The sequence below is a fragment of the Periophthalmus magnuspinnatus genome, chromosome 8 (assembly GCF_009829125.3).
Source record: "Periophthalmus magnuspinnatus isolate fPerMag1 chromosome 8, fPerMag1.2.pri, whole genome shotgun sequence".
Taxonomy (NCBI): Eukaryota; Metazoa; Chordata; class Actinopteri; order Gobiiformes; family Gobiidae; genus Periophthalmus; species Periophthalmus magnuspinnatus.
The window spans coordinates 20,777,269-20,803,310 of NC_047133.1; the positions used below are offsets into that span (position 1 = coordinate 20,777,269).

Genomic DNA, 26,042 nt, shown 5'->3' on the forward strand with positions numbered 1-26,042 from the left:
TTTCAGTACTTTTAAAGGTGTATTACATAATTTTTCTTGTGCAGTGTCTGCCACATAGTTGTCTCAATCGAAATTGTATTGCTTTGCTTGTAATGTTCCACACTGTTCACCTTTAAGGCAAATGTACGATCCTGAAATGTGCTGTTGTTAAATGGGTTCATTTTGGCAAATGGTCACATTTTTATATACGGCTTTTCCACCTTCAAGCTGCTTAAAGCAATTTACATCAAGGAACCACTCATCCAGTCACACCAACACTCATACAGCAGTGTACGCAGACACTGGGGGCAAGGTGGGTTAAGTGTCTTGCCCAAGGACACAACAACACTATTCATCTGCGGGAGTTGGAATCACACCGCCAACCTGTGAGTCAGTGTATCTGACCACTCTACCAATGATGTTTTATGCCGAGATTAGATTAGTATATTAGATTAGTATTTGAACTGCTAACCTTCGGATCAGTGGACAAACACTCAAACGCTTAAATATATCTTACCTATTATCCAGAACAGCCCCAGGTCATCATGGATATAGATGTACTCTAAAAGACAAAGTAAAATGTCAATAAAAACATTTCAATAGTATCTTAGTGTGGTAGGGAAAACGTTGCTGTTACCTATAGTGGTGAACCAGGGGTCTACTTCCCAGGGCACATAGCCCAGGACGGGAGGGAACGCGCCGCATATAGACTCTGTGACTATTCCCTGTGTGGTCACCGGGGGATCGGTCACGTTTGGTCTGAAATACGCCTTCAGAGGAGCATAGACGTTGTACCTCACTCCAGAGATACAGCCAATGAATCCAGGTGCGTTGTGTTTCTGGATCTCATAGTCGATATCGCCAACCTCTGAGGAAGCACATAAAAACATTGACATAGGACTTGAGATGCTTTGATATTTTTGTATTTTTGGAAGATCTATATGATTTTTACCCATAACTCGGCCAAGAAACATTGATTTGGGAGAGTCAAATCTGGCGTCTTCGACTAAAGTTATCTTTTCCACATTTGGCTCCATGTAGTCCACCTGAGGATAGAGCAACATCCAATAAAACATTATAAAGACAAATTATGCTTTTTCAGGTATTTATGCCTCTTCATAGTGGCATTTCACTGTAGCAGGTTTTATTGTATGTGACTATATTGTTTGATTTTACATAGGATGTCCCCTTAATGGATGTAAAATAATGAAATTAAATGTAACGTGTATTCTATATCAAATATTACCAAAACTATATCTCTTGAACTTAGAATGCAAGTGTCAATAATTTGTCAACTGGTGTCAGACAGTGGTAGACACCCCTATGCTCCACCCAGACTCCTGAGGTCAGCTGACCCACTCCTGCTGCTGTGCCCAAAGCCAGGTTCAAGACCAGAGGTGACAGAGCCTTTTCAGTGGTAACACCCAGACTATGGAACAGCGCCCTCTGCCCGTCAGATCCTCTCACTCTTTAACGCAGTTTAAGACTAGGCTGAAAACCCACCTTTTCTCCCTGGTATTTAATACTAGATAGACATGATTGATATCTTGCTCTTTTATTGGTGTTTTGTTTTATTTTTCTTGTCTATGTAACATATTATTTGTATATTTGCTGTATAAATGTTTTTTTTACTTTTTTATGTGAAGCACTTGGGGCAGTGTAAGTTGTATTTAAATGTGCTATTTAAATGAACTGAACATAACTGGCAGAATGAGGTACAAAGTTGAGCATTAGCATCACTCACCTGTGTTTTGATAGTGTGATTATGTCTGGTTATATTGATATAATGAGGGAATCCATCTGCAAGGTTCCTCCTCGTCAGTTCAAATTTGTGAGTTATTAGACCCAGTTTGTACCTCAAGTCAACGCTCCCTGTGAAATGAAAACAAAGTAAAGATTTGACCATTTCAGTGTCATTACTTAACCATACCACTTACCATCCACTTTGAGGATAACAGCTATGTAGTCCTGTACAAAGGAGCTGATGTAGAGTAACACGGCTGGAGAGTGCACTGTACTGAAGCTGAACTCGATGTCGTCCGCTGTGTCGTTGTAGCCCAGAGTGAAGTTATCGTAGTGAGGGTCGATCCAGTTGGCCCACGCCGCTTCATCTGATATGGGCTTCTTCAGAATGTTGTACTTCAACCAGGAACCCACCTCAAAATAAGCTCCAATGTCTAAACGTGAGGGGGGAAAAATTACATAAAGGTTGGGATATAGTAACATGCAACTAAAATGAAATGCCATTGTTGGGTAGTGTGGTGTTTGTTCTGTTTTTTGTTGTTGTTTTTTTGTTTGTTTTTAGATTTTTTTTTTATTTTTTTTTTGTTTGTCTGTTTTTGTTGTTTTTCAGGAAACTAATCCCAGAAGCTTAGCATGAAGGCAAAAACACAAATGAAAATATTTATAGAACATACAGAACTTCTTAGGTCTTTTTGTATTTGAATTTAATGTTTTTGGTTATTAGACCCCTGCAAAGAAAATTTCTATCTTTGCAAGTTTATCTATTTATTTATGTTATTAAAAAGAACGACTCTCTGCAAATAGATATAGGAGATATATGGAAATACCACAATTGTTGCTATGGAGATATGCAAAATAAAACGATGTTGCATTAAGTATAAAGTATGTTGTCTTTACTAAAACATATTTTAAAAAGACTACTAAAATATTCCCTGCATATTGTCATCAGATAGTTAAAAAATGACAAGATTTTTCTCAATATTGCCCACCTTTAGTGTCAAATATATTTTTACACAATGTTTGTATGAACATTTATAAAGTGAGCTTGTAATAGACAAAATGAATAATAAAAATGTAACAGAACTCACCTTTATGACAATAGAAACCATCAAATGCAGTGTTGTTACAGTCACACCAATAGGAAGCATAACCTTCGATGCACTGGCCGGCGTTCCGACATGGTACGGTGGCATTCACACACTGTCCACTGCAGTTTCTCCGGATCCCTTGTTCTTCATTCACTTTTCCCTCTAAATCATAAGGAACTCCATTCAGCCGTAACCCGCGGAGACAGCCCAAGAACGGCCTGTGTGTTTTATTGGCTGCACCTGAAATGAAGGCAGATGATTTAATCCATAGTTATAGATGAGGCAGTGTCAAAGAGAGATTCAGTAGTTCACAATGAAGGGTACAGCTAACAATATGCAATACTGTAACCAAATACAATTTTCTGCTTTTAATGTGGCAACTGCTTTTAATAAACTGACTTTTAGTTTTAAATTGCAAGCTAATGTAAGCACAATAAGTTTGATGTGTGTCTTTGTCCAAACTGTCCACATTTCCAGTCATTTGGTGCACCTATGCGGTGTCCCAGCTGGCTCAAGTAATTTTGGTAAGATAATCAAGTTTAAAAAAAAAAAAAAAACACTAGCACTAATTAGCACACAGCTCTTGTGAGCTTTGAGCCATGTTATAATGCTGTTACCTCCTCAAAAACAGACCTGTTTCAGTACCACTTTATTATTAGTCTGTGTACATCTCCAAAGCTCAAAATGCTCAGTTCCACCTTGTGATGTCATGAAGCGATAATTTTCAAGTTAACAGTTCCTTTTACCTTTAGTTCAGTAGAGATTGGCAATTCAAATCATCCAAATAATTCTAGTGACGGTGTTTGGATTTTAAAAACACAATAGAGCACTTCCTGTATTACCTCATGACATCACAAGGCGGAACAGAGTGTTTTCCGTTTGACAGAAGAATATGTAGGGTTTGTGTGTTAAACATGTGTGAATGAAACAAAACACAACTCCAGGTATTTTTGCGATGAGGAAACAACATTATAACATAGATCAGAAAATAGTGTAAAATGGGCCCTTTAAACTGTCGGTGGCCATATTTTTTTTGCCATATTTGTGTATAGCAAATAGCCAATCGCAACATAGACTTACCAACAAGGAGAGGCTGTGTGAACTTCATGGTGACAAAGGTTTGACCCGGGAATCGCCTGACGGTCCAGGGCTGCCAGTCCACTTTGATTCGAGCCACTTTTACATTGAGTTCTGCTTGGACAAAGTGCCACTCATTGTCATTTAGTGGCACTGGAGACCTATGAGTTACATTGAGGATTCCATCACCAACCATGAAGATGAAGAGCAGGTTATGGGTTGCTATGGAAATAAAAAATATGAACAGAAACATAAACATTGCAGTGTAATTTTGTAAGCTGGAGTACATGACTGGGAAGACTTACTGTTGAGCTCAACCCGTATAAAGTTGCGGAGGTGGTCGTCAGAGCTCTCGAGGAAGACGGCGTTTGCTTTGTAGGTTTTGAAATGAAAGGAGATGTCTGCGCTTGACCCAGGTTTGAAAGTGGGAAAAGTTATGTAAGTGGGCTTAGTGAACGAGACGGTGTTCCAGATGTTTCCTGTAATAAAAATGACATGTTAATGCACTGGAATAGATATTAGTAGGCTAATAGCAGAAGTCTGAAGCACGTCTGATTGGTAGTTTAGTTTGTGTCATTATAAAAGGCAGTAGTATGGATTCATGCTTTTCACCATTTCATAGATAGAACTGCAATGTTCTGAATTCTTTATATTGCCATAGCGATTAACAATTTAAAACAAAATATGACATGTTATGCATGGGTAAGTCCCCCAAAAGTTAATCACATTCTCTTCTGCATAATGCTGATTTTCAACCTCCAACAGCCTAATTTGGTTTCATGCATTTGGGAGTTAGTCCAAAAGACTCACTGTCTCCATGGCAACGGAGAGGTCCAACTGTGAACTGCGCCTCTGATCGTGTGCGGTTTGTGTCTCCGACGACGACCCTCCTCACAGGCAGGTGGTCTCTGAAGTCTAAGTAGCCTTTGTCAGAGTACCTGAAAAATACAGAGTGTTATCATCATGGCTCCTCAAAATATGGAAGTCTAAAAACACAATGACACAAAACATGACACATGACATAAAACAGGAGAAAACCTTTGTTTATTGTATGATTCTAAACATAATAAAAAAACAACTATAGCCTAGTTCTTCTTAAAGATTGTTTGCAGACTATAAGCTGTTTTCTGCTGGCTAAAGCAACAGTTTTGTGAAGCTCTGCCTGGCGACTGTTGTTGTGATTTGGGAATCTACAAAAAATACATCGAACTGAGTAAAAGTAAAATTGTAAAAAAAAGGACCCATATTTATGGTGTTTTCTGATTTGAGTTATAATGTTGTTTCTTTATCACAAACATATCTGGAGTTAGTGTTTTGTTTCATTCACACACACAAACCCTGCATATTTAGGCTGAGTTCTTTTAACAAAAAAACACCTTGTGATGTCATGTTGCTGTAAAACAGGAAGTGCTTAATTGTGTTTCTAAACTTCATACACTATACTCTTTCAGCCCTGGATTTGCCTGTCCCTACTGAACTAAAGGTAAAATATAGCTGTTAATGTGAAAACTACTGCTTCATTACATCACAAGGTGGAACAGAGCATTTTGCGTTTCGTAGACGTAGACAGACTAACAATCAAGGGTTACTCAGGAGTGAATGAAACAAAACAAAACTCCAGATATGTTTTTGAGGAGGTAACAACATTATAACACAACATAAGGCTCACAAGAGTCAATTTTTCATAATACAGGGCCTGTAAAATGACTATCTGAGCCACCATATTCTATTGTTATTATAACACAATATATTTTATTAACCCACCAAAATCTTGTACAAATTAAGTTTGTGTTTTTGAATCTCAACAAATGAACAATATTATTGTAATACTATAGAACAGTACAAACATTTGCTGCTGCCAGTTTCTCACATTATTAAAAATAAAATCCTACCGAATTATACAGAATACAGTTATAGTCTCATACCATTGTCTGTAGTCAGCATCACAGTTGCATTGGAACCTTGGATCCACACAGGTTTGGTTGATGGCACATCCACATTTCTGTATTTCTCTAAATGTGCCTCCCCAGTAATAGTGGCTCTCGTTGTTTCGGCCAATCCAGTAGCCAAAGGGCCGTCCACCTGTTACATTGATCAAATATTGACAAAACATATGAAACCAAACAAAATTATTAAGGTAGACTTGTGCTTATTATTATTATTATTGTAGTATAGTAATATTGTTCAATGTTACCATATCTTTAAAATATAGTTTTGTCATTCTGATCTATGTTATAATGTTTCCTCATCACAAACATAGCTGCAGTTGTGTTTTGTTTCATTCACACATGTTTGACACACAAACCCTACATATTTAGGCTTGTAAACCTTGTGATGTCATGTGGTAATACAGGAAGTGCTTCACTGTGTTTTTAAACTTCATGCACCTTCACTAGAATCATTTGGATGATTTCAGACCTCGAATTGGCAATCGTTACTAAACAGAAGGTAAAATGTAGCTGTTAATTTTAACTACCACTTCATGACATCACAAGGTGGAACAGAGCATTTTGACCTTTGGACAGACTAATAATGCAGCATTACTTAAACATGTGTCAATGAAACAAAACACAATTCCGGGTATGTTTTTGAAGAGGTAACAACATTTTAACATGACTTAAAGCTCACAAGAATCCAGTTTGTGTAATACAGAACATTTTAAAAAATGTCCCAGTAATAACTGAACAAAACAGCGAAATACCAATGTAGTCCAATTTTTTCATAATATTGCTTTTAAAATAATACATAATCAAATATACAGACTTTTAAAATTACTAGACCACAGTATTATTTGCTACTACATACCAGCAGTGTTGAGAAGTCTGGACTTGTAGCAGGAGTAATCAATCCATTGCTCACAGTAAATAGATGTGTTGGCAAGAGCGGATACTTCATCCCAGGAAGCGTTCCAGTAGTTAACATCGCCAATGTAAGGCCTCTCTATGGTACTCCCAGAAACCTTTGTACCATCCACACGGTCATGCATAATTACTGTCCACGCTTTATAGGCTGTGAAGATACAGAAGACTCATTTATTCCAGTGTCAGGAGTTCAAAGATGAAAAAAGGGTCTGTGCTCCATAAAATATTTCAACTTCTAGATATTACTTCATAAGATAGCTAGCAGGAGCCGCAGGGCAGAGCTGTCTGTGTTTCCCAGGAAATTTAACTCACATCTCTATCATTATTAAAAACCAAGGGAGACCAAATTCTTCTTAAAATAATACTTACACTTCATTTTGCAGTAGACCTCAAATGGCTTCAAGGGCCCGCTGAGATCTGGATCTATTGTGTAGTTTCCAGACCAATACTTGCCACTGAGTCGGTAAGCCTCACAAGACTCCTTATAAACAGCTGAGAAGAGAGAGTTGATCAATATATTGTGATTAAGGAGAAACAGAACTAATTCGATGCTTAAAAGTCCTATATTACAGAAAATGATTCTTCTGAGATTTAAGGTGTGTTAGAATATTGTTACCTCCTCAAAAACATACCTGGAGTTGTGTTTTGTTTCATTCACACATGTCTGAGTCATCCTGCATTATTGGGCAGTCTATATCTCAGTTCAAAATGCTCTGTTTCACCTTGTGATGTCATGTAGTGGTAGTTTTCAAGTTAACAGCTCCTTTTACCTTTAGTTCAGTAGAGATGGTCGTTTGGGAGTTAAATGTGTGAATGAAACAAAACACAACTGCAGCTATGTTTGTGATGAGGAAACAACATTATAATATGGATCAGAAAATAGCATAATATAGGCCCTTTAATAACGTTTTTGCAAAATATCGGTGATTACACTTACACATATGGCACACTTCTCCTTTATAACCTGTATTTTCGCACAAACAGATAAAGTCGTCCCATGATTGAATGCACCTGCCCTCGTGTTCACAGGGGTTCGGAGAGCATCTGTAATTCAAGCAGGTGGTCAGATTAATAGAAACTGGGAAAAAAATTGTAAAATGCAATAAAATTGGTCGTATTTGTATAAAAAGTGGAAAAATTATCACAAGTGAACCTCATATCAAACACACAGAGCAAATCAGAGTGAGAACTGGTTTTAGTCGTAGGATCTGGCAACCCAGCGAGAAGGCTCATTCTGCTTTCTGATTGGCTAATGATGAAAAATATTGTGATGATGTGATATTTTGTGTTTAGTTCAGAGGTGACACTTTTTGTTGTTCTTGTAGCTGTTTATGTGTTGTTAATGTAACTGCTGTTGTATGTGACACTTGGTTTCTATGCGGACAAGTTGATGTGAATCTATATTATATTTGCTATGGGTAAAGTTCATATGTGGTTTGAACAAGTTTGCTTCATATCTGAGGCGGATCCAGATAAAGTTTAGGAAATACTTGGGAAATCCTACCTTTACCGCATTGAACTAAAATATGCTCTGTATCAGCCATGATCAAAAATGCTGAGGATGAGTTAATTATCAAAATGGCAAATAAAGAACTTGACTTAACAACAAATGGATTGCACAAAGTTATTCTGGTAAGACCCACTCTATATCTGTGGCACTGTGCCGGTGTATGCATCTGAGTGAATGAATAATGGACAAATGTAAAGTGCTCTGAGTGCCTATAAAAGCGCTATTATAAATCCAGCCCTTTATTGGCTTTGTCAGGATGTGAGCCAGGAACCACAATGACAGAAATGGAAAAGTATAACGATGCCGAAGCCAGGCTAATGTAATAACATCAAAATATGTCAGCACAAAAATACTGTTAAAATACTTTACTGCTGGAAGCTAATCTGATTCTCCTTTACCTGTCTGTGATCCCGCAGGTGCCTAACAACAGCTCTGCATAGCGCCCCCACTGTCTTTGGAGGACGATGTCTATATCCAGCTGTTCATTGTCTATAAAAATATGCTGCATGCAACCGTGGAATCGATTCAACTTGGTTTCACATTTGCGTATCGTGTTGTTAGTCTGTGGGCAACCTGCAAACAAAGCCAATGTTAACAAACTCTGAAAATTACAAATAATAAAACAGACACAGATTTTTCTATTAAATCAGACCTATTGTGCAGAGCTTTTAACCAAATTATAGTTGTTTCCTCTTCTCATTTACCCTCTCAGAGTTGCTTTTGGACTGATTTGTGCATGTTTGAGCAATTTTTAACCGTTTATTTTCAAGACGCCATATTGCCAGTCAATCCTTGTTTTCACCTCCACTGGTACACGCCCACTGTGACGTACTTACTTACTCATTCTTCAATTTTATTTTCTTAATCAATGATACACGTAGGATTCGGCAGCGTCGGACTTGTTCCTTTTATTAAATTGCTTTAGATGAGTATTGTGATTTTAAAAGGTGCAAATTACAACACAATGATTCATGGCTGTCATGGATTATAACTATACAGCAGACACAAGCACAATAGGTCTTCTTTAAATTTTCACCTCCAAAAAAGTAGCGGTCCCCAGTTCGAATTGTAAAAGGGTTGGTTATTCTTAACGGAGATGCTTCTTCTTCATCGATGGTCAGAGTTAAAAGGCTATCTCTAGCCGCCAAATCCACCGTGTGCCAGTAGCCATCATTCAGTCTGTATCCTGTAATTTAAAAACAACTAATAGTTCATTTAGCATCAACTTTAAAGGTCCTAACGTAAATGAGATCTTGTGAGCTTTAAACCATGTTATAACACTGTTACTGCCTCAAAATCATACCCGGAGTTGTATTTTGTTTCATTCACACGTTTGAGTAATCCTGGTTTATTAGTCTGTCTACATCGCCAAAGCTCAAAATGGTCTGTTCCACCTTGTAATGTCTTGAAGTGGTAGTTCTCATGTAAACAGCTACCTTTTACCTTAAGTTCAATAGAGCCTGGCAAGTTCATGGCTGAAATCATCCAAATGATTCTAGTGAAGGTGTATGGCGTTTATAACAACACTGAAGCACTTCCTGTATTACCTCATGACATCACAAGGTGTTTTCCGTTTGAGAGAAGATCTTAGCCTAAATACGCAGTGTGTTAAATGTGTGAATGAAACAAAACAAAACTCCAGGCATGTTTTTGATGAAGAAACAACATTATAACATAGAACAGAAAATAGAGGAATATGGGTCCTTTAAATACCACTTAATAACAATATTTTGAACACACCTGCTGCAAATTGGATCTTCTTCTTCCCCGGTTGAAATATTGTGACGTTTATCTGTCCTTCGCTCAGGCCTAACTCAAGAGCTCCCAAGTCATCGGCAAATCGTGTAAACATGAGCAGTCCAGTGTAGTCCCAGGATCGAAACTTAAACTTGACAAACATCTTGGGTCTTCTGAAAAATCCCGGCACTTGGAGATAGTTGTTGGGTCCAGCAAAAGTCATCGGTTTGAGCAAAATATCACGGCAGGTGAAGTGCATTTTTTTCTAAAGGTGAGAAAGAGAAAAGGTTAGATATTTTGTGTAATGTACCAAGATGCTTCATTTAAAAGTCTTATATTACGCAAAATGGACTCTTGTGAGCCTTAAGCCATAATAATGTTGTTACCTCCTCAAAAATACACCTTGTTACATCTTGTGTTTTGTTCCATTCACACATGTTTGAGTAACCCTGTCTACATCTTCAAAATGCTCTGTTCCATCTTGTGATGTCATGAAGGGGTAGTTTTCAATTTAACAGCTACGTTTTACCTTTTGTTCAGTAGAGATGGGTATTTCCAGGTTTGAAATCATCAAGATGATTCTAGTGAAGGTGTATGGAGTTTTAAAACACAGTGGAGCACTTCCTGAATTACAACATGACATCACAAGGTGGAACAGAGTATTTTCTGACTGAGAGAAGACAAGAGTCTAAATATGCAGCGTTTGTGTGTTAAACACGTGCGAATGAAAGAAAACACAATATTATATATAAAATATATAACAATATTATAATATAGATCAGAAAATAGTGTAATATGGACCCTTTAAATGTAATGTGTCTGGTCACCATAGGAACACTGTATAGAATGGCAATCTGCAAATAAACTGCAATCATTATGCTCAAAAAATACTACAAATTAGACACTGGCTTTAAAGGTCCACTTAGCAACGTTTCTGGTACTTGTATCAATAAAGTTGTTATGGGTTTGTCTGGAAAGTTCCACAGTATTTATAAGATCTATCTATCTTACATAATATATTCATTTGCATGTGTTTTAATTGCTGAAAAATACCTTGAAAAACACGCATTCATATTGTGAGCGGGCTGGCCTTTCCACAGATATGACCTATAACCTGGTGACATCACCTGTTTGTCTATTTGGAAATAAATATGTTTAATACCATCCTGTGAAATGCTCCAGGAAAAGCAATAATTATACACACAAAAAGATGTGGGGTCCTCTACCAGAAAAGTTACATAGTGCTTCTTTATCACTAGCCAGCTGCCTAAATGTGGATACATACAAGTTATAATCATGCATGTATATTCTGAGGTTGTACTGGTGCCTTGTGAATCTTTTAATAAATTAACAAACATCAAAGAAAAGTGACTTGCCTTCCTTGGTATGCGGATATCGGTCTCCTCTCGTTTGGCTTTGTCAATGATGTTGACACCGTTTATAAAGACGTTTTCAAGGCATCCTCTGAAGTTTGGAGTCGAGGGAAGATGAGGCATGTTTGGTTCAATTACTCCACCGACATATAGCTGTAAGAAACATTGAGACGTATAATCCTTAATTCATCCAAGACACTGTTTTTGTGGCATGTCGTGTATCTTTATATAATACTTTAATATGTTATATTTGTGAACTTTAAGCCATGTTATAATGCTCTTACCTCATCAAAAACATACCTGGAGTTATGTTTTGTTTTCTTATTCACACATGTTTGAATACTTGTGATGTCACGAAGCAGTAGTTTTCAAGTTAACAGCTATTTTTAGTTCAGTAGAGATTTGCAATTCTAGGGCTGAAAGTATCCAAATGAATCAGGTGAAAATGTTTGGTGTTAAAAACACAGTGGAGCACTTCTTGTATTACCACATGACATCACAAGGTGGAGCAGAGTGTTTTCTGTCTGAGAGAAGATCCCAGCCTAAATATACAGGGTTTGTGCGTTAAACATGTGTGAATGAAACAAAACACAAGTCCCAGTACGTTTGTGATGACGAAACAACATTAGAAAATAGATCAGAAAATATAGTAATTTTTTGTCCAACAGAAGATCAATGTAATCCTTCACCGATATCAATGACTTTGGTTATGACAGAAGTGGACACAGACAGGACAATGGTTTTATTTTGTCGTAGCAGTAGTAGCTTGAAAAGTAAGAATACAATTATGTAGATAGAATGTACCTGCTTGTCTAGATCCAGGTGAGTGAAGTCTCCGCTGCAGTACCCAGTGACCGAGTGAGCATCGACAGTGAAGTTCACCTGTCGGCCGTATCTCTTTATAGTGACGTAGTGCCAATGCAGATTATCTAAGAGACTGCCCACTGTCAGCGTAGTCCTCCCATTTAGATTGTGGACAATACTGCTTCCTATAAAACAAGTATTGTCTTTTAAAGCAGACCTATTCTGCAAAATCAACCTTTCAGAGCTTTGAACCATGTTATAGTTGTATCCCCTCAATATTTATTCACCCCAAGTTGTATTTGGAGTGATTTGTGCATGTTTGAGTAATCTTTAATAGCTTATTTGCAAGGTGCCATATTGCCGATCAATCCCCGTTTTCACCGCCATCAGCATGCGCTCACTGTGATGTACTTACATCGTCATTTTGGTACAAATTTTTTTTTAAAGCGTGATCTGCCGTCGGAGGTTAGGACATAATGATCCACTAGTGTCATAGATTATAGCTATTTAGCAGACACAAGCACAATAGTTCTTCTGTAAAATAAGACAAATAATGCTAATACACAAACTACATGAATATATAAGATAATACGATTTCTATGGATATTTTTAATTCTTAGTTCAAGCTAAATTATCTTGAAACCACTATCAAATGTCAAGAATCAACTTACTGCGCACTACGCAGCTTTTCTGGTGGTGCTTGCCTCCATGGAGATTGTATTGCTTCAGCTAGAATGTTCCACTATATGGCATTAAACTTATCTCCATGGACAGAAACGGAAGATAGATAATGATGCCATGCTGTGGAAAATTCCAGGCAATTCCATGGAGAGAAGCAGGTGCGAGAGCGTGCACCAGAAAAGTTACAAAATGCATGCATGCAAAAATACTTAAAAACCGGGCAAGATTATTATTCTGAATTCAAGTTACCGGTATTTGAAGGTCCTATATTATACTAAAGTGACTGTGAGCTTTAAACCATGTTAGAATGATTTTACATCATCAAAAACATACCCAGAGTTCATTCACATGTTTGTGTGATCCTGGATTATTAGGCTGACTGCATCCCCAAAGTTCAAAATGCTCTGTTCCACCTTGTGATGTTATGTAGTGGTAGTTTTCAAGTTAACAGCTACTTTTTACCTTTTGTTCAGTAGCAATTCCAGGGCTGAAATTATCTAAATGATTCTAGTGAAGGTGTATGGAGTTTAAAAACACAGTGGGGCATTTCCTGTATTACCACATGACATCACAAGGTGGACCAGAGTGTTTTCAGTTTAAGAGAAGAACTCAGCCTAAATATGCAGGGTTTGTGTGTGTTAAACATGTGTGAATGAAACAAAACACAACTCAAGGTATGGTTGTGATGAGGAAACAACATTAGAACATAGATGACAAAATAGCATAATATGGGCCCTTTAAACAGATATTTCTTTAATGCAGTGTAATTTAAAGCATTTACCAAGGCTGATGTGAAGGTAGAGTCTTCCCTTCCTGAGTTCAAGCGTGAACAGGTCTCCCTGCACTCCCTCACTGTGTAGCAGCAGTCCATCCTGCTCCAGGGTTTTGAAGTTAAGAGCGATGTGATCAGACAGAGTGCGAGACTTCCTCCCTGGGTACATGTACACTACAGAGTCATCTCCATTGTACTGCAGAACATAGGAATCTGAAACCCAGTGAGAGCAGAACAGTACGAACATTACAAAAGAAAATGTTGTAAAAGGAAATATGTTTAGAAAGAGATTATGTAAGAGAATATGTTGTGTCATATTACTATAATCATTGATTTACAGTTTCCTGTGTATAAGAACCATTTTGAGCTCTTTTCACCATTCAAAAGATATGATATTTTGTTTTGAATTAATTGCTGTGGTAACTGTGCAAATTTTTTATAACTCTGAAACCCATGGATATTGTGAACTGGATGACTGATAATAATGCCGTAGACTTGTAATGCACTTTACAGGGTTGTTGAACTCTCTCAATGAGCTACACTGTGCCGTGGGAGACTGACAGAAGTAAGGCTGCCAATCTGTGCCATCAGCATGTCTGACTACCCTCAATCACTCACACACACATCGCTTTCCTACCAGGCAAAACTAAGGACACATTGACAGGACGTGGTCCATGCAGAAGTCGGAAGACCACTGCTCTAACCACTGAGCCTCTGAGGCCAAACAACAATAACGATTAATGGGTTATAATTGAAATCATGGTGATTAAAAACAATTATTTATACTGTCAAAAGTTCACCTGCAGAGGAAGACCACATGTATTACTGTATCTTTTAATACTAATGTTTCAGTGATAATAGTCTCAAGGTTGGATAAATGCAGATTCTGTCAAAAAGGGCATCTGACACAGTTTCTTACAAGTATTATGTTATACAGTGTTGTAAAAAAGGGATCTACAATTGATATATAGGCTCTCCCTTCTACCAAGCAAAAACAGGCCAAATATTTTTGGAAGCACAACTCTTGTATAAATCAAGCTGAAATGTGGGCTTACAGGTTTTACAAATGGCTCAATATTTATAGCCTTTTGTGGCATAAATCAGATAATAATTTAGCACAGCGTTTGGCAACCCTCTTTATCACCAATGACAGTAAATCCTCCTTATCAGAGCTATTACATTACCATAGGGGCAGCCAAAGAGCTCCAGCCTCACACCAATCTTGCCTCCATTCTCTGTGTTCCAGGCCAGAGGAAGCAGACGTACGTGTTTTGCAGTGAAGGCATAATGGAAGACGTTTCTTTTGACTTGATAATAATTCCAGTTCCCCGGCATCGTCTACAAACAGAATACACAAGAGAAGAGAGGAGAGAGAGGGGGGTTTTGTCAAAGCTTTAGTGCCAGCGCCTTATTAACAGGCCGGAGATGAACTGCCGATGAGATGAGATTTGTCACAGCGTCATAGGGAGATAAGAGCTACGGCAGTCTGTGTTTTGAAGAATACAAATAATAAAGCATGGATAGAAATAAAAACACTTCTTACTACGTTAAAGGTCTTATATTACGTAAGACTCTTGTGAGCTTTAAGTCATGTTTGAATCTTGTTACCTCATCAAAATCAGACCTGGAGTTGTGTTTTATTTCATTCACACACATCTGAGCAGCCATTTCTGTCTACATGTCCAAAGCTCAAAATACTCTGTTCCACCTTGTGATGCCATGAAGTGGTAGCTTTCAAGTTAACAGTTACCTTTTCCCTTTTGTTTTGAGACTGAATATTCCAGGTTGAAATTAAAATTAAATAAAACACAGTGGAGCACTTCCTGTATCCATGACATCACAAGGTAGAACAGAGGATTTTCTCTCTGAGAGAAGAACTCAGCCTAAATCTGCTGGATTTGTGTGTTAAATATGTGTAAATGAAACAAAACACAACTCCAGGTATGTTTTTGGTGAGGAAACAACATTATAACTTGGATGAGAAAATATAGTAATATGGGGCCTGTAAAGATGCATTATGTCACTTTTCTGATGGCGAATCCACAGCTTGGGTCTTTCCATGCATATTTTTCCTTTCAACAGAATAGAATTAAACTTTCGTGAATACAGGCGGTTGATGCCACATGCCCAAGTCACAGGTCCTAACTGTGGACAGGTGCCACCACTCACAGTAAAAATGTTTTCCAAGGTATTTTGAAATAAGAATACTTATAATTAAATGAGACAGATATGATTAATGTCATACTGTGGAACAATCCCGGCAAAGCAGCACAAAGAAAAGCAGAAGTCAGAACTCCCACCAGAAAAGTAAATGGCCACATTTTTATATAGCGCTTTTCCACCTTCAAGGCACTCAAAGCACTTTACATCAAGGAACCTTGCAGACACTGGGGGCAAGGTGGGTTAAGTGCCCAAGGACACAGCGGCAGCATTCATCTGTGGGAGCTTGAATTGCACTGCCAACCCGTGGCCACTCAACCAATGATATTTATGTCGAGAGCAGGATTTGCACCACGAGCCTTTGGATCAACACTCGACCAACTGAGCTACTGTTGCCCTAGTACACTTTATAGTAAAGTAAAACTGCAGCATATATACATATATATGCTGCAGTTTTGTATTTGTATAGAAATGTTAAAGTGAGTAGAAAACTGCTGAATGTCCATTAATAATAACTCTACAAGACAATTGTAACAATATTCTGATACTACTACCACCACACATTTACTATTGTGGCTATGAACATTCAAAGCCAGAGTATGTACTATGTCTCCAATAAATACTGTTGAGTTCATACCTGGTTTCCCAGTGGCTATACATTTAGACATGAACCAGTAGAAGTATTCAAGTGCTCAAGTACTATTATTTGCCATGGACCCTCCAGTTTGATAATAAAATAAATGTCATTCCTATGTGAAGAGTTAAGAGACCGATGAGATTAGAGATTAGCTTTGTAGTTGGACAGTCCTTGTTTTGAAGCCATCAATCAGGGGAGTTGATGGGGGGGACAAAGAGGTCTGTTGTCTCGGGCCCCAGCGTCTTAGGGGCCCAGTATTGGACCCTCTTCCTATGGATTTATATTAAAGGGGAACCCAAGTAAGGCTTCTTGCCCTGGGTCCCCAAATTTCTGTCAGCGGGCCTGCCTCCAATAATGGCAAGGCAAAGAAAGTTTACTTGTATAGCACAATTCGTACCCAAAGTAATTCAAAGTGCTTCACAGAATAAGAAAGACATTAAAATCACAATACAAACAAATCAAAACATAAATAATCATCATAAAACTAACATTAAAATGGAAGAGTGCAGAAAAAAAAACATATGACTTTAAGTGCATGTGCACAATTAAACAGAACCGTTTGGAGTCTGGATTTAAACATTGTCAAAGTAGAGGCCTGTCTCACATCTTCAGGATGACTGTTCCAGATTTTAGCTGCAGAAAACTGAAACACTGATTCGCCATGCTTAGTACTGACTACCTGAGGTCCTCAGAGTACGAGATGGTTCATATGACAATATATGGCAATAATCCATTGGTGGAGCAGAATTTAAATAGTTAATCCATCAGAAATCTCTAATCCTAACCTAAATCTCCCCAGCACACAAAATGCCACCAGTGGTACCTACCGAGTTCCCTCCTTTCATGATGTAGGGCGTCCATGAGTCTGGTCGGTCCCCATAGAGGAGGGTGTACTTGGTGACCCAGTCATAGGAGTTGAATGTCCCCTGTGTGGCAATGGCTACCAGTCTGTACTTTCTTAGCAGGTCGATTTGAAGCCAGGGCTGTCTGTCCCGGGGAGAGGGCGACCAGCCACTGCTGCCTGAGAGGGAACAGAAAGACAGAAATAGGTGATTAACATGTAAGCCAATAACATTACTGTAATATTAAAACAGGTGTTGACATTGACCTCTGTAAGTACTGTTCTACAGAGAAGGCAGATGGTCAGTTTTGTATAATCATTACCATAGCTATTTTGGCTGTTTTGTGCATTTGCAATTTCAACTTGAAAGTATTCGTGTAAAGCTTGAGGTCAGTGGCCAATGGTCACATTTACGTAGCGTTTTTCTACCTTATAGGCACTCAAGGCACTTTACATCAAACACACACATTCATACACCAGTGTACACAGAAACTGGGGGAAAGGTGGGTTAAGTGTCTTGCCCAAGGACACAACAAGAGCATTCATCTGTGCGAGTTGGAATCGTACCGCCAGCCTGTGGGTCTGTGGATCTCACCTACCAACGATTTTTATGTTGAGAGTGGACCGCCAATCTTCAGATCAGTGAATGAACACTTTACCAACTAAGCCACTGTCACCCCAAACTACATTTCGTGTTATATAAGTAAATTTAATCACCAGACTGCAATTAAGGATGGTGTGCATGTGAATTCAATAGGCTCTGCACAGCAGCGCCTGGCAACCTCACTGTATCTAGCTTCCCTACTTCTTGTCCAACTTTATAATTATGAGCTTTTTGTCGGGTCACACTAAAATGAATAAATATTTAAAGATCAGGCAGCGAACAGGGAGCTGTGGATGGATTTCACTGATGTGTTAAAAACCACACAAATAAAATGAATACTTCAGCAGAGGACACTTGTTTTTAGAAAGAGGGATGTTTGTGTCTCAATGCTAATGCTAATGCTAATTTTGAGGCATTATAAGTCTTAAAACAGTGCCACAAGCTGAAGAATTCTACGTAGAAAATAAGGTAGTGGGGTTGTCTTTATTTTAATGAATTATAATTTTAATAGGTTGTTTCTTTTATGTTTTGTTTTTATTCTTTTCTTTTCTTTTTTTTTTATAATAAACGTGACTGTTAGCTTTGAGACACAGTGAGCTAGCTAGCATGTTGCTGTGCACAGAGCCTATTGACATAAAATCTTATCTACTATTGATAAGATATAACACAACATCATTTTCAAGTAGCGATACTCAGCTTATTCACCTGAATATTCCTCACATGTTCTTGTCATTTGTTGTCATGTGCCCGCCATCTTGGATATGGTGTTGATTATTACAACTTTATCCAACAGGTGGCAGTGTAAGAATTAAACACCTGATTTCTGATAATGAAAGTGACATGTTTTGTAGTCAATGAGAGTTTAAATGCAGTTTCTTACCATATAATTTTGCAAAATTGGCAGAGTACAGGAAGTTGTATCTGGACGAGGCCAAGAATGATGAGGCATAGAGGTTGGAGATAAGTGGATCAACACAATCATCTGAAACACAAAAAGAGCAATACTTTTAGCATTTTTCATTTGTATGCTGCAGAAAACATGGGTTAATCGCTCAGTTTGGCTTATTTTGACCTTAAATTGACCTTGAATACTGTTTCAAATGTATGTTTGCAACAATAAAGCTAACTTCAACTGTAGTAGGCCTGCAAAACACAAAATATAAATTATATTCATGTTGTAATAGGCGTAGGGTGATCAGATGTTTCTATTTACCCGGGACAGTCCCAGTTTTGAGCCCCATGTGTCCAGACTTAGCCAAAACCATTTATTTGTCCCAGTTTTATACAAGAAATGTCCCAGGTGTTCCTATTTTTGACCAATCTGATCCCTGCCAATGGTAAATGGGGCAATATGTCATTTGTTTAGCTAAAATACAGAAAACTGTGCTTGGAAATGGCTATAAGGCAGAAAAATGCACTCTATTGCACCAACAGAAGTCCCCATTTTATCGGCTTTTTTCACAATTTTATTTATACTAACCATCACAATCCAGGTGTGTCCCGTTTTAAGTTTTGAAAATCACCCTAAATAAAGCTAAAAATCACTGTAGCAGGCTTGCAAAACACAAAATTCCATTCATATTATAACAAGCATCGCAAAATTATGTTCACAATCTCTTTTGAACACCACTGTTTGCCTTTAGGTGGTCAGTTGTAGAGAATATTGATTAAATGTTCTAAAAAACTCCTGGCTAGCTCATTTGTATTCTGGCTGTTCGTGTAAGAGGAGGAATGCACAGTCATGCTCATACATTGTGAGCTATAGTGTCTATGGGCAGAGATGATATCATAGGCCGTCTGCTCTGGCTCACTGGTCTTTAAATGGCTCATAATTCAGCCTAATCTAAGATGTCCCACCACACCAATGAAACCCTATAAAACAACAGCCCATCATGCTCAGATATACCCCCTTCTTGTCCTTTTACAACCCCCAGATATGAGCAAACACAGCACGCTAAGGCACTGGATACACTCGAACATAAAGAATCTGCTGTCTAAGCGATTATGTCATGATCCTGAATGTTTTTTGTATTTATCCGTAATTAGTAATTGTGAGTTTACATTTAGAAATGTGTTTTTAATGTCATTATTAGGTCTGTTAAAATGATAACTAAATAAGAGATTCTCCCAGCCTATAATTAACTGCTTTTTCTCTACTAAATCTTAAGTCATAAGTCTAAATATTAAATTACTACTACCAAATATTCAGCTTCTGACAATAATGCTTAAAGATGCACTATGTAACTTTTCTGATCTCCGTGGTGATGCTATTGCCTTGAATGATCTGTAGAATAGCATTACACTTGTTTAGTTAAATGGGAACAAGCAGATATGCATTTCAGATCAGGTGCAAGTTACAGGTCAGATCTATGGAGAGGTGACCCCGATTACAGAAAGAATACATGTTTTCAAGTTATTTTTGAGCAACAAAAGCACCTGCTCTAGTTCTGGAAGTCAATTTTCCATTCATTTTTCCCATAGGCTTTTTCAAAAATGTAAATATTAAGAGTTTGAAGGTATTGTGGAGGCTAACCAGCTACATGCTAACTAATATCCATAACTTAATGTTGAGCTCCATAGGCAATGCAATAACATTTATCAGAAAAGTAGGTGGGAGACCCTCCACAATAAAGGTTACACAGTGAACCTTTAATCCCCCTCAAATACTATTATGCTGTTTGATTAAATGTTCACAGCTTTTGCTTCTGTGGAGATTTCAATAATAAAAATACCCATTATTATTTTTGTCTTGCTTCTTCCAGATATCCTTCTGAAAGAGCAATTAACCAAACATGACATCACGCAACTCAGAGGAACAGTATGTGCTAAAAGAGATTTATACAGCCTCCCTCCCATTAAGGCTGCAATCGTCCCCCATTATAACCTCTGCCTTTCTTCACAGGAAATACACAGTGGCCAAGATGGATCCCGTTGCATCTTCGACAGTATCGGGTGAAGATTGTGTTAGTAATACAATCTTGTGCTCTGTCACCCACTGAACAAGGACACTCCGTACGGATCTGTGCCGGAATGCTGAGACAGGCGAATATGACCTTCACAGCGCCTCCTTCAATGCACTGGTACACTTTTCCTCTCTCATGTCTTAATAATGAATAACATACCACATCCACATTGCTTCACAGTTCTGCAAAGTCACTGGGTGTAGAAACAGCATAAACCAACTACCAACTGAACTACTGTCCCTCTAAAGCAGAATTATGCCCAAAAAACTATTCTACATGTACAATATTGTTAAATAAAATTGTTAATTCAACCTTCTACAGCTCAAGTCTTATCATATTGCAAAAAATAATAAGACATTTCCCACCAGTATAAAAAGGCAGACTAATAAACCACGATATATATTGACACCCAAAAAGTATTTTTCCATCTGTCATATATTGAACGCTAAGTAGATATAGCCATTATCGTGACTGGCATAGGAATACTTAGTTGATGAAATACTCAGACAAAAGTGCTACATCAAATCAACTCCAAATCTTTGCTTACATATTTATTTCAATAATGTTAAGTGTGGTAATAGAATCCACACATCTAGCAATAAGACTGATCTCAGAATATTTCAGCAAAAGACTACCATTTTACACAGGGTTAGATTTTCAAAAAATCAATGTAAGTGAAAATGCTGAGATTATAAATAACCTTCCACCTTCACATTGCTTCACAGTCCTGGAAAGAAATGGTCATAATTATACCTTAAAACAGCTTGAAGAACATGGAGTGGACTGACAACACCATAGGCACAGGTAGATATGCTACAAGTAAAATATACTCATCAAAGCAGACCTTGTGTTGCTATATAGTTATAATCTACGACACCCATGTAGAATTATGTCGTGTTATTTGCACATTTTAAATTTAAATATTCATCTAAAGCGACTTCATAAAGAGACTTCCACGTTAGAAAACTGCAGTGTCCAATGGCAGCCGTCTGCAAACGTCAGTAAACATCAGCACAACAAAGAGCCATGTAGCTGTCGACCCCTTCTGTAGATAGCTGCAGATCATGTTAGTGAATAGCAGATTTTTTTTTCATTTTTACCAAAATGACTACTCAGTCCTGCACACATCATCGATTAGGAAAATAAAATTGAAGAACAAAGTAAGTACATCACAGTGGGTGTATGCCAGTGGTGGTGAAACAGGGATTAATCTGCAATATGGCATCTTGAAAAAAAACAATTAAAGATTGCTGAAACATACACAAATCACTCTAAAAACAACTTCAAGAGGTAAATGACAAGAAGAAACAACTACAACATGGTTAGAAGCTTTGAAAAGTCAATTTTGCAGAATAGGTCTGCTTTCATAATGCTACTTTCAAGATACTCAAAGTGGTGTATATTACATTATTCAATTACTGCACTACTTAATGGTGGTAAGCTACGTCTGAAGCCATAGCTGTCCTGAGGTACACTGACTGAACAAAGGCTGCCAATCTGTGCCATTGGCAACTCTTCCAACCTCCACAAATCTCTCACCTTCACATATAGCACATTCCACTACAGATGGGTGTGTGTCAAGCTCAAGGACACATCAAAAGTATGCACTAAGCTGCTGGGGTCAAACCAGCAACGTTTCGGTTGTCGGGCGAACACTTTAACCACTGCACCTCAAGCAAAATGATTCTTCTGTACTTAAGCCTAATTGTATTTTATTTGTATCCATAAATATAATTATTTTTTTAATCCAACAGCAACAGTTTTGAGTATTAGAACATATATGACAACTGTAGTAGTGCTGCATTTAGAAGCCTACTCACTACTACTACTACTACCCCATTTACTACTATTTTTATTATACAAAGTTGGTACATTCTGAAAGAAGTCAATACTGAAGCATGAAAAGCGTGACCTTGACTTTATATTCCATCTTTTTCCGTGCGTTCCTGTCGTTTCCCTAAGGAGACGAGGCCTAATGAATAACACGCCACATCTGCTCAAACACCCTTTCCCCACTGCACCGGCTTCATTGATCTGCTCCTCAAAGAAAAATAAGAAGAAGCTGTGCGCAATCAGTGCAAGGGTAAAGTTAATTTGCAGCAGCGAGCTAAAGGGGAATATTGATTTGTTTGACTTGTTTAATTAGTAATGACAGACTCAGGAGGTGACTACTGCTGCAGACTGGAGCAGGTTAACCCAGGCCACTGCAGAGCTTGTCCTTGTGGTTTGTAGTTGTCAAGATTTGCCGGTCGTGGTTTGTATAATTTGTTACATACCTCCATTGATTCGGTGTTGGTTTGTAGCTTATCTTATTTGCATATGTGATTTTGCTGTAAACTAAGGGCGAATGTGCGTATGCATGTGTCAAAACTCACTTCTCTATATGTCAGGGTATGATGCATTTTAAATCAGTCACTACAAAATCCTTCAAATCAAAGTACACAATGGAAACATGTAGAATCCACATATTGTTACATGCATTCATATGTTAGAGCGTTAATGATTAAAAGGTCCATGTTACGCTGTTTTCTGATCTATGTTATAATGTTGTTGTGTTCTTCTTCTGAGTCCTTCTCTCATACAGAAAACACTCTGTTCCACCTTGTGACCTTGTGACATTTTGAGCGTTGGAGATGTAGACGAACACATGAATGAAACAAAACACAACTCCAGGTATGTTTCTGACATTCTAACAGGGCTGAAACCTCACAATAGTCTTTTTTTTTTTGCATAATATAGGGCCTTTATATGCCTTTAAAACATAATCTCATAGTCATTTTGGATACATGCATTTTCCCATTTTTTACTCAATTATACTACCATTTTTTTAAAGGTGGATTATGTAACTTTTCTAGTGGAGTTCCCCCATCTGTCAGTCATCTTCGGGGAGATAGTATTACTTATTGTCTGGAATCAACATCTGGAATCAACAGTATGGCATTAAACGTATCTATCTCCATAGAGACAAGCAGATGATGCCACCTGAAGTTATAGATGATCAGATCTGTGGAGAGGCAAGCAACAGTAAGACCTCATATATTAAGGTATTTTTAGCCATGACAACACGTGTAACTGAATAAATGCAAAATATTATGGAACATTCCAGGCAAAGCAACAGCTTCACCATGGGGATAAGCAGAAAAGTTTTTTTTTTATTATGTCATCCAAACAAATACCCAAACACAGTCTAAATCAGACATGTTTCTTATGCGATATTGCCTTTCCGCCCTCCCGTCACTGCGCCACATAAAAGTCTCCTTCTTCATTTATCACAGGCTCTATGGGGATCTCTGAGGCTCTGTGCAGCTTTAGCCTTCTGCTGCTGCTGCTGCTGAATCATCAGACTGCTGCTGTAAGTGTGTGCTCCCTGTGTGTCTGCCCTGACACATCATTACACCCGCTTACATGCAATATGCAGAGTGCCATCTCCTCTGGCTGCATTGCAAGGATGCGTGAGTGCCTGGGTAACAGTATGTGCACGTATGAGATAAAGATAGGCCAAGAATAAGAGAACAAACGCAATAGAATAACACTAAAAGGATGTCCGCCATATTCAATTATTCATCCTGAAGCATCAGGAGTAATGGGTAAAACTATCCCAGACCCAAAACAGGTTCTAAAAAACAGACAAGTCAGAAACATTACAATACAGAGTGTCCAGTCTAATCTAAATGTCACTTTGTGCACTGGCCCCAAACAAACAGAGAGAGAGAGCACACAGCCCCACCCAGAGCCCGGGTCAGTGTGTGCCCTGGGATCTGCACTACTTTAATCTGCTCCTGAGGCTAAAGCAGGACTCAGGACATGTGCAGTGTCCATGTTTTATCACTGCAGCAAAGTCTAAGCATCATGAGTTATCACAATATAGTTGTTTCTAAATAAATGGTCCTGTCAATAATAGACCTATACTCAAACTTTGAAGTGTCTGTCCATCAGATTCTTACATCTCATTATCAGCATGTAATTCATGTAATGAATGTATGACCTGCTGTATTTGATGTAATATCGATATTTATTGTGAAATAGAGACGCATGAAGTGATGAAATGACTGAGTCATGGCTGCCTGGTGTTAACAGATTCAGAGGACGATCCAAAGTGACATCATCACCCCAAATTTTTACTGCAGTAACTTTAGGCAGCCCATAAACGCCCCTTTTCAAAGCCATTAGCGCGCAAACGTCACTTGACCGGTTCATTGATCAGTGGTTTGAAATCAGCCTTTGCTTGTTGATGTCTTGTATGTGATGCATGACTTTAATTTTAATGGCCAGGTGATGGGAGCACGCGCTTCCCAAAAAGTACTGCAGTGGGCTTGTCCCAGCCAGGACACCGCGTGCGAATTAAACATTTGATCAATATTCGCGGTTTAGACCTCAGTGTATCCTTAAACAACAGGAGCCGAGTGGAGAACGATGTTACGCCTCCCTGAAAAGTGCAGAGTTGCGAACACGGTGCAGGAACTTGGATGAGCGCGAGCACTGCAATGCAGACAGTCCTGCGATGGGGCGCACCACGCGCACCTTGAGGTGCATCAGCACGCTCCAACTGCCGCACTTTGGTACTTCCACAAAACAACAAAAAGCTGCACCAACCACACAATATGCCTGCGTTTACCCGCATACTGTGCACGTCTGATCCAATCAATGCGTGCGTTGTCCTTCAACTCTCCCTCGTCACCTTAAGCTTGTGCCCTCGGCTGCCATTACTGTGTCAAATGTTACTATTGCATTAGTGCGCAATCATATTATGCAAGTTATAACACAAATAAGTGCTGTTTGACAAGACTTACGTGATGAGGAATGTTGAAAACCCAAAAATAAGAGGCATAAGCTCAGTGCATTGCGCGCCATCCTTCATTCGGGACACGCTTCCCGCAGGTATTGGGTGTCAGTACAATCCTTTATTGTCCTGCAGCATCCTCTCACACCCTTTAGCCCAACTTTCACTCGCGCAGCTCCAACTCCAGATCCCGGGATGTAGGCAGCCTCTGCCGCGGGGACGCGCATCGGATGGTGGTGCTGATGCTGCTCCGGCCGAGAACGCGCTCTCCTTTTGTACACTTTAATTTGTTTTATTTACATGACCACTGTGGGACGGACTGACGTGATTCCTGTGCGCCTCATGGGCACATTGTATCGAGCAGGATGCAGGGCCCTATGTGAAGTCCAGAGTCCCAAGAGAAATGGATCTGAAAAAAGTTTTACTTCACTG

At 38.6% G+C, this 26,042-nt stretch overlaps 1 protein-coding gene across 1 annotated transcript in view; it reads right to left on the reverse strand.

Annotated features, from left to right (window-relative positions):
* The window catches only part of cntnap1 (contactin associated protein 1), a 31,173-nt gene extending 5,348 nt beyond the window's left edge, over nt 1–25,825 (reverse strand). The window contains exons 1-23 of the mRNA XM_033971501.2: nt 25,621–25,825; nt 18,748–18,849; nt 17,250–17,443; nt 14,810–14,963; nt 13,635–13,838; nt 12,173–12,357; nt 11,372–11,521; nt 9,999–10,260; nt 9,295–9,444; nt 8,657–8,831; nt 7,686–7,792; nt 7,118–7,240; nt 6,693–6,896; nt 5,813–5,969; nt 4,698–4,825; nt 4,193–4,366; nt 3,891–4,109; nt 2,811–3,050; nt 1,917–2,156; nt 1,724–1,851; nt 932–1,025; nt 617–847; nt 497–541 (exon numbers count right to left, since the gene is read on the reverse strand). Of these exons, the coding sequence (XP_033827392.1) occupies nt 497–541; nt 617–847; nt 932–1,025; nt 1,724–1,851; nt 1,917–2,156; nt 2,811–3,050; nt 3,891–4,109; nt 4,193–4,366; nt 4,698–4,825; nt 5,813–5,969; nt 6,693–6,896; nt 7,118–7,240; nt 7,686–7,792; nt 8,657–8,831; nt 9,295–9,444; nt 9,999–10,260; nt 11,372–11,521; nt 12,173–12,357; nt 13,635–13,838; nt 14,810–14,963; nt 17,250–17,443; nt 18,748–18,849; nt 25,621–25,681 (3,727 nt within the window). The 5' untranslated portion in view covers nt 25,682–25,825. The remainder of the gene's footprint in view (nt 1–496; nt 542–616; nt 848–931; nt 1,026–1,723; nt 1,852–1,916; nt 2,157–2,810; nt 3,051–3,890; nt 4,110–4,192; nt 4,367–4,697; nt 4,826–5,812; nt 5,970–6,692; nt 6,897–7,117; nt 7,241–7,685; nt 7,793–8,656; nt 8,832–9,294; nt 9,445–9,998; nt 10,261–11,371; nt 11,522–12,172; nt 12,358–13,634; nt 13,839–14,809; nt 14,964–17,249; nt 17,444–18,747; nt 18,850–25,620) is intronic.
* Between the last annotated feature and the right edge of the window lie 217 nt (nt 25,826–26,042).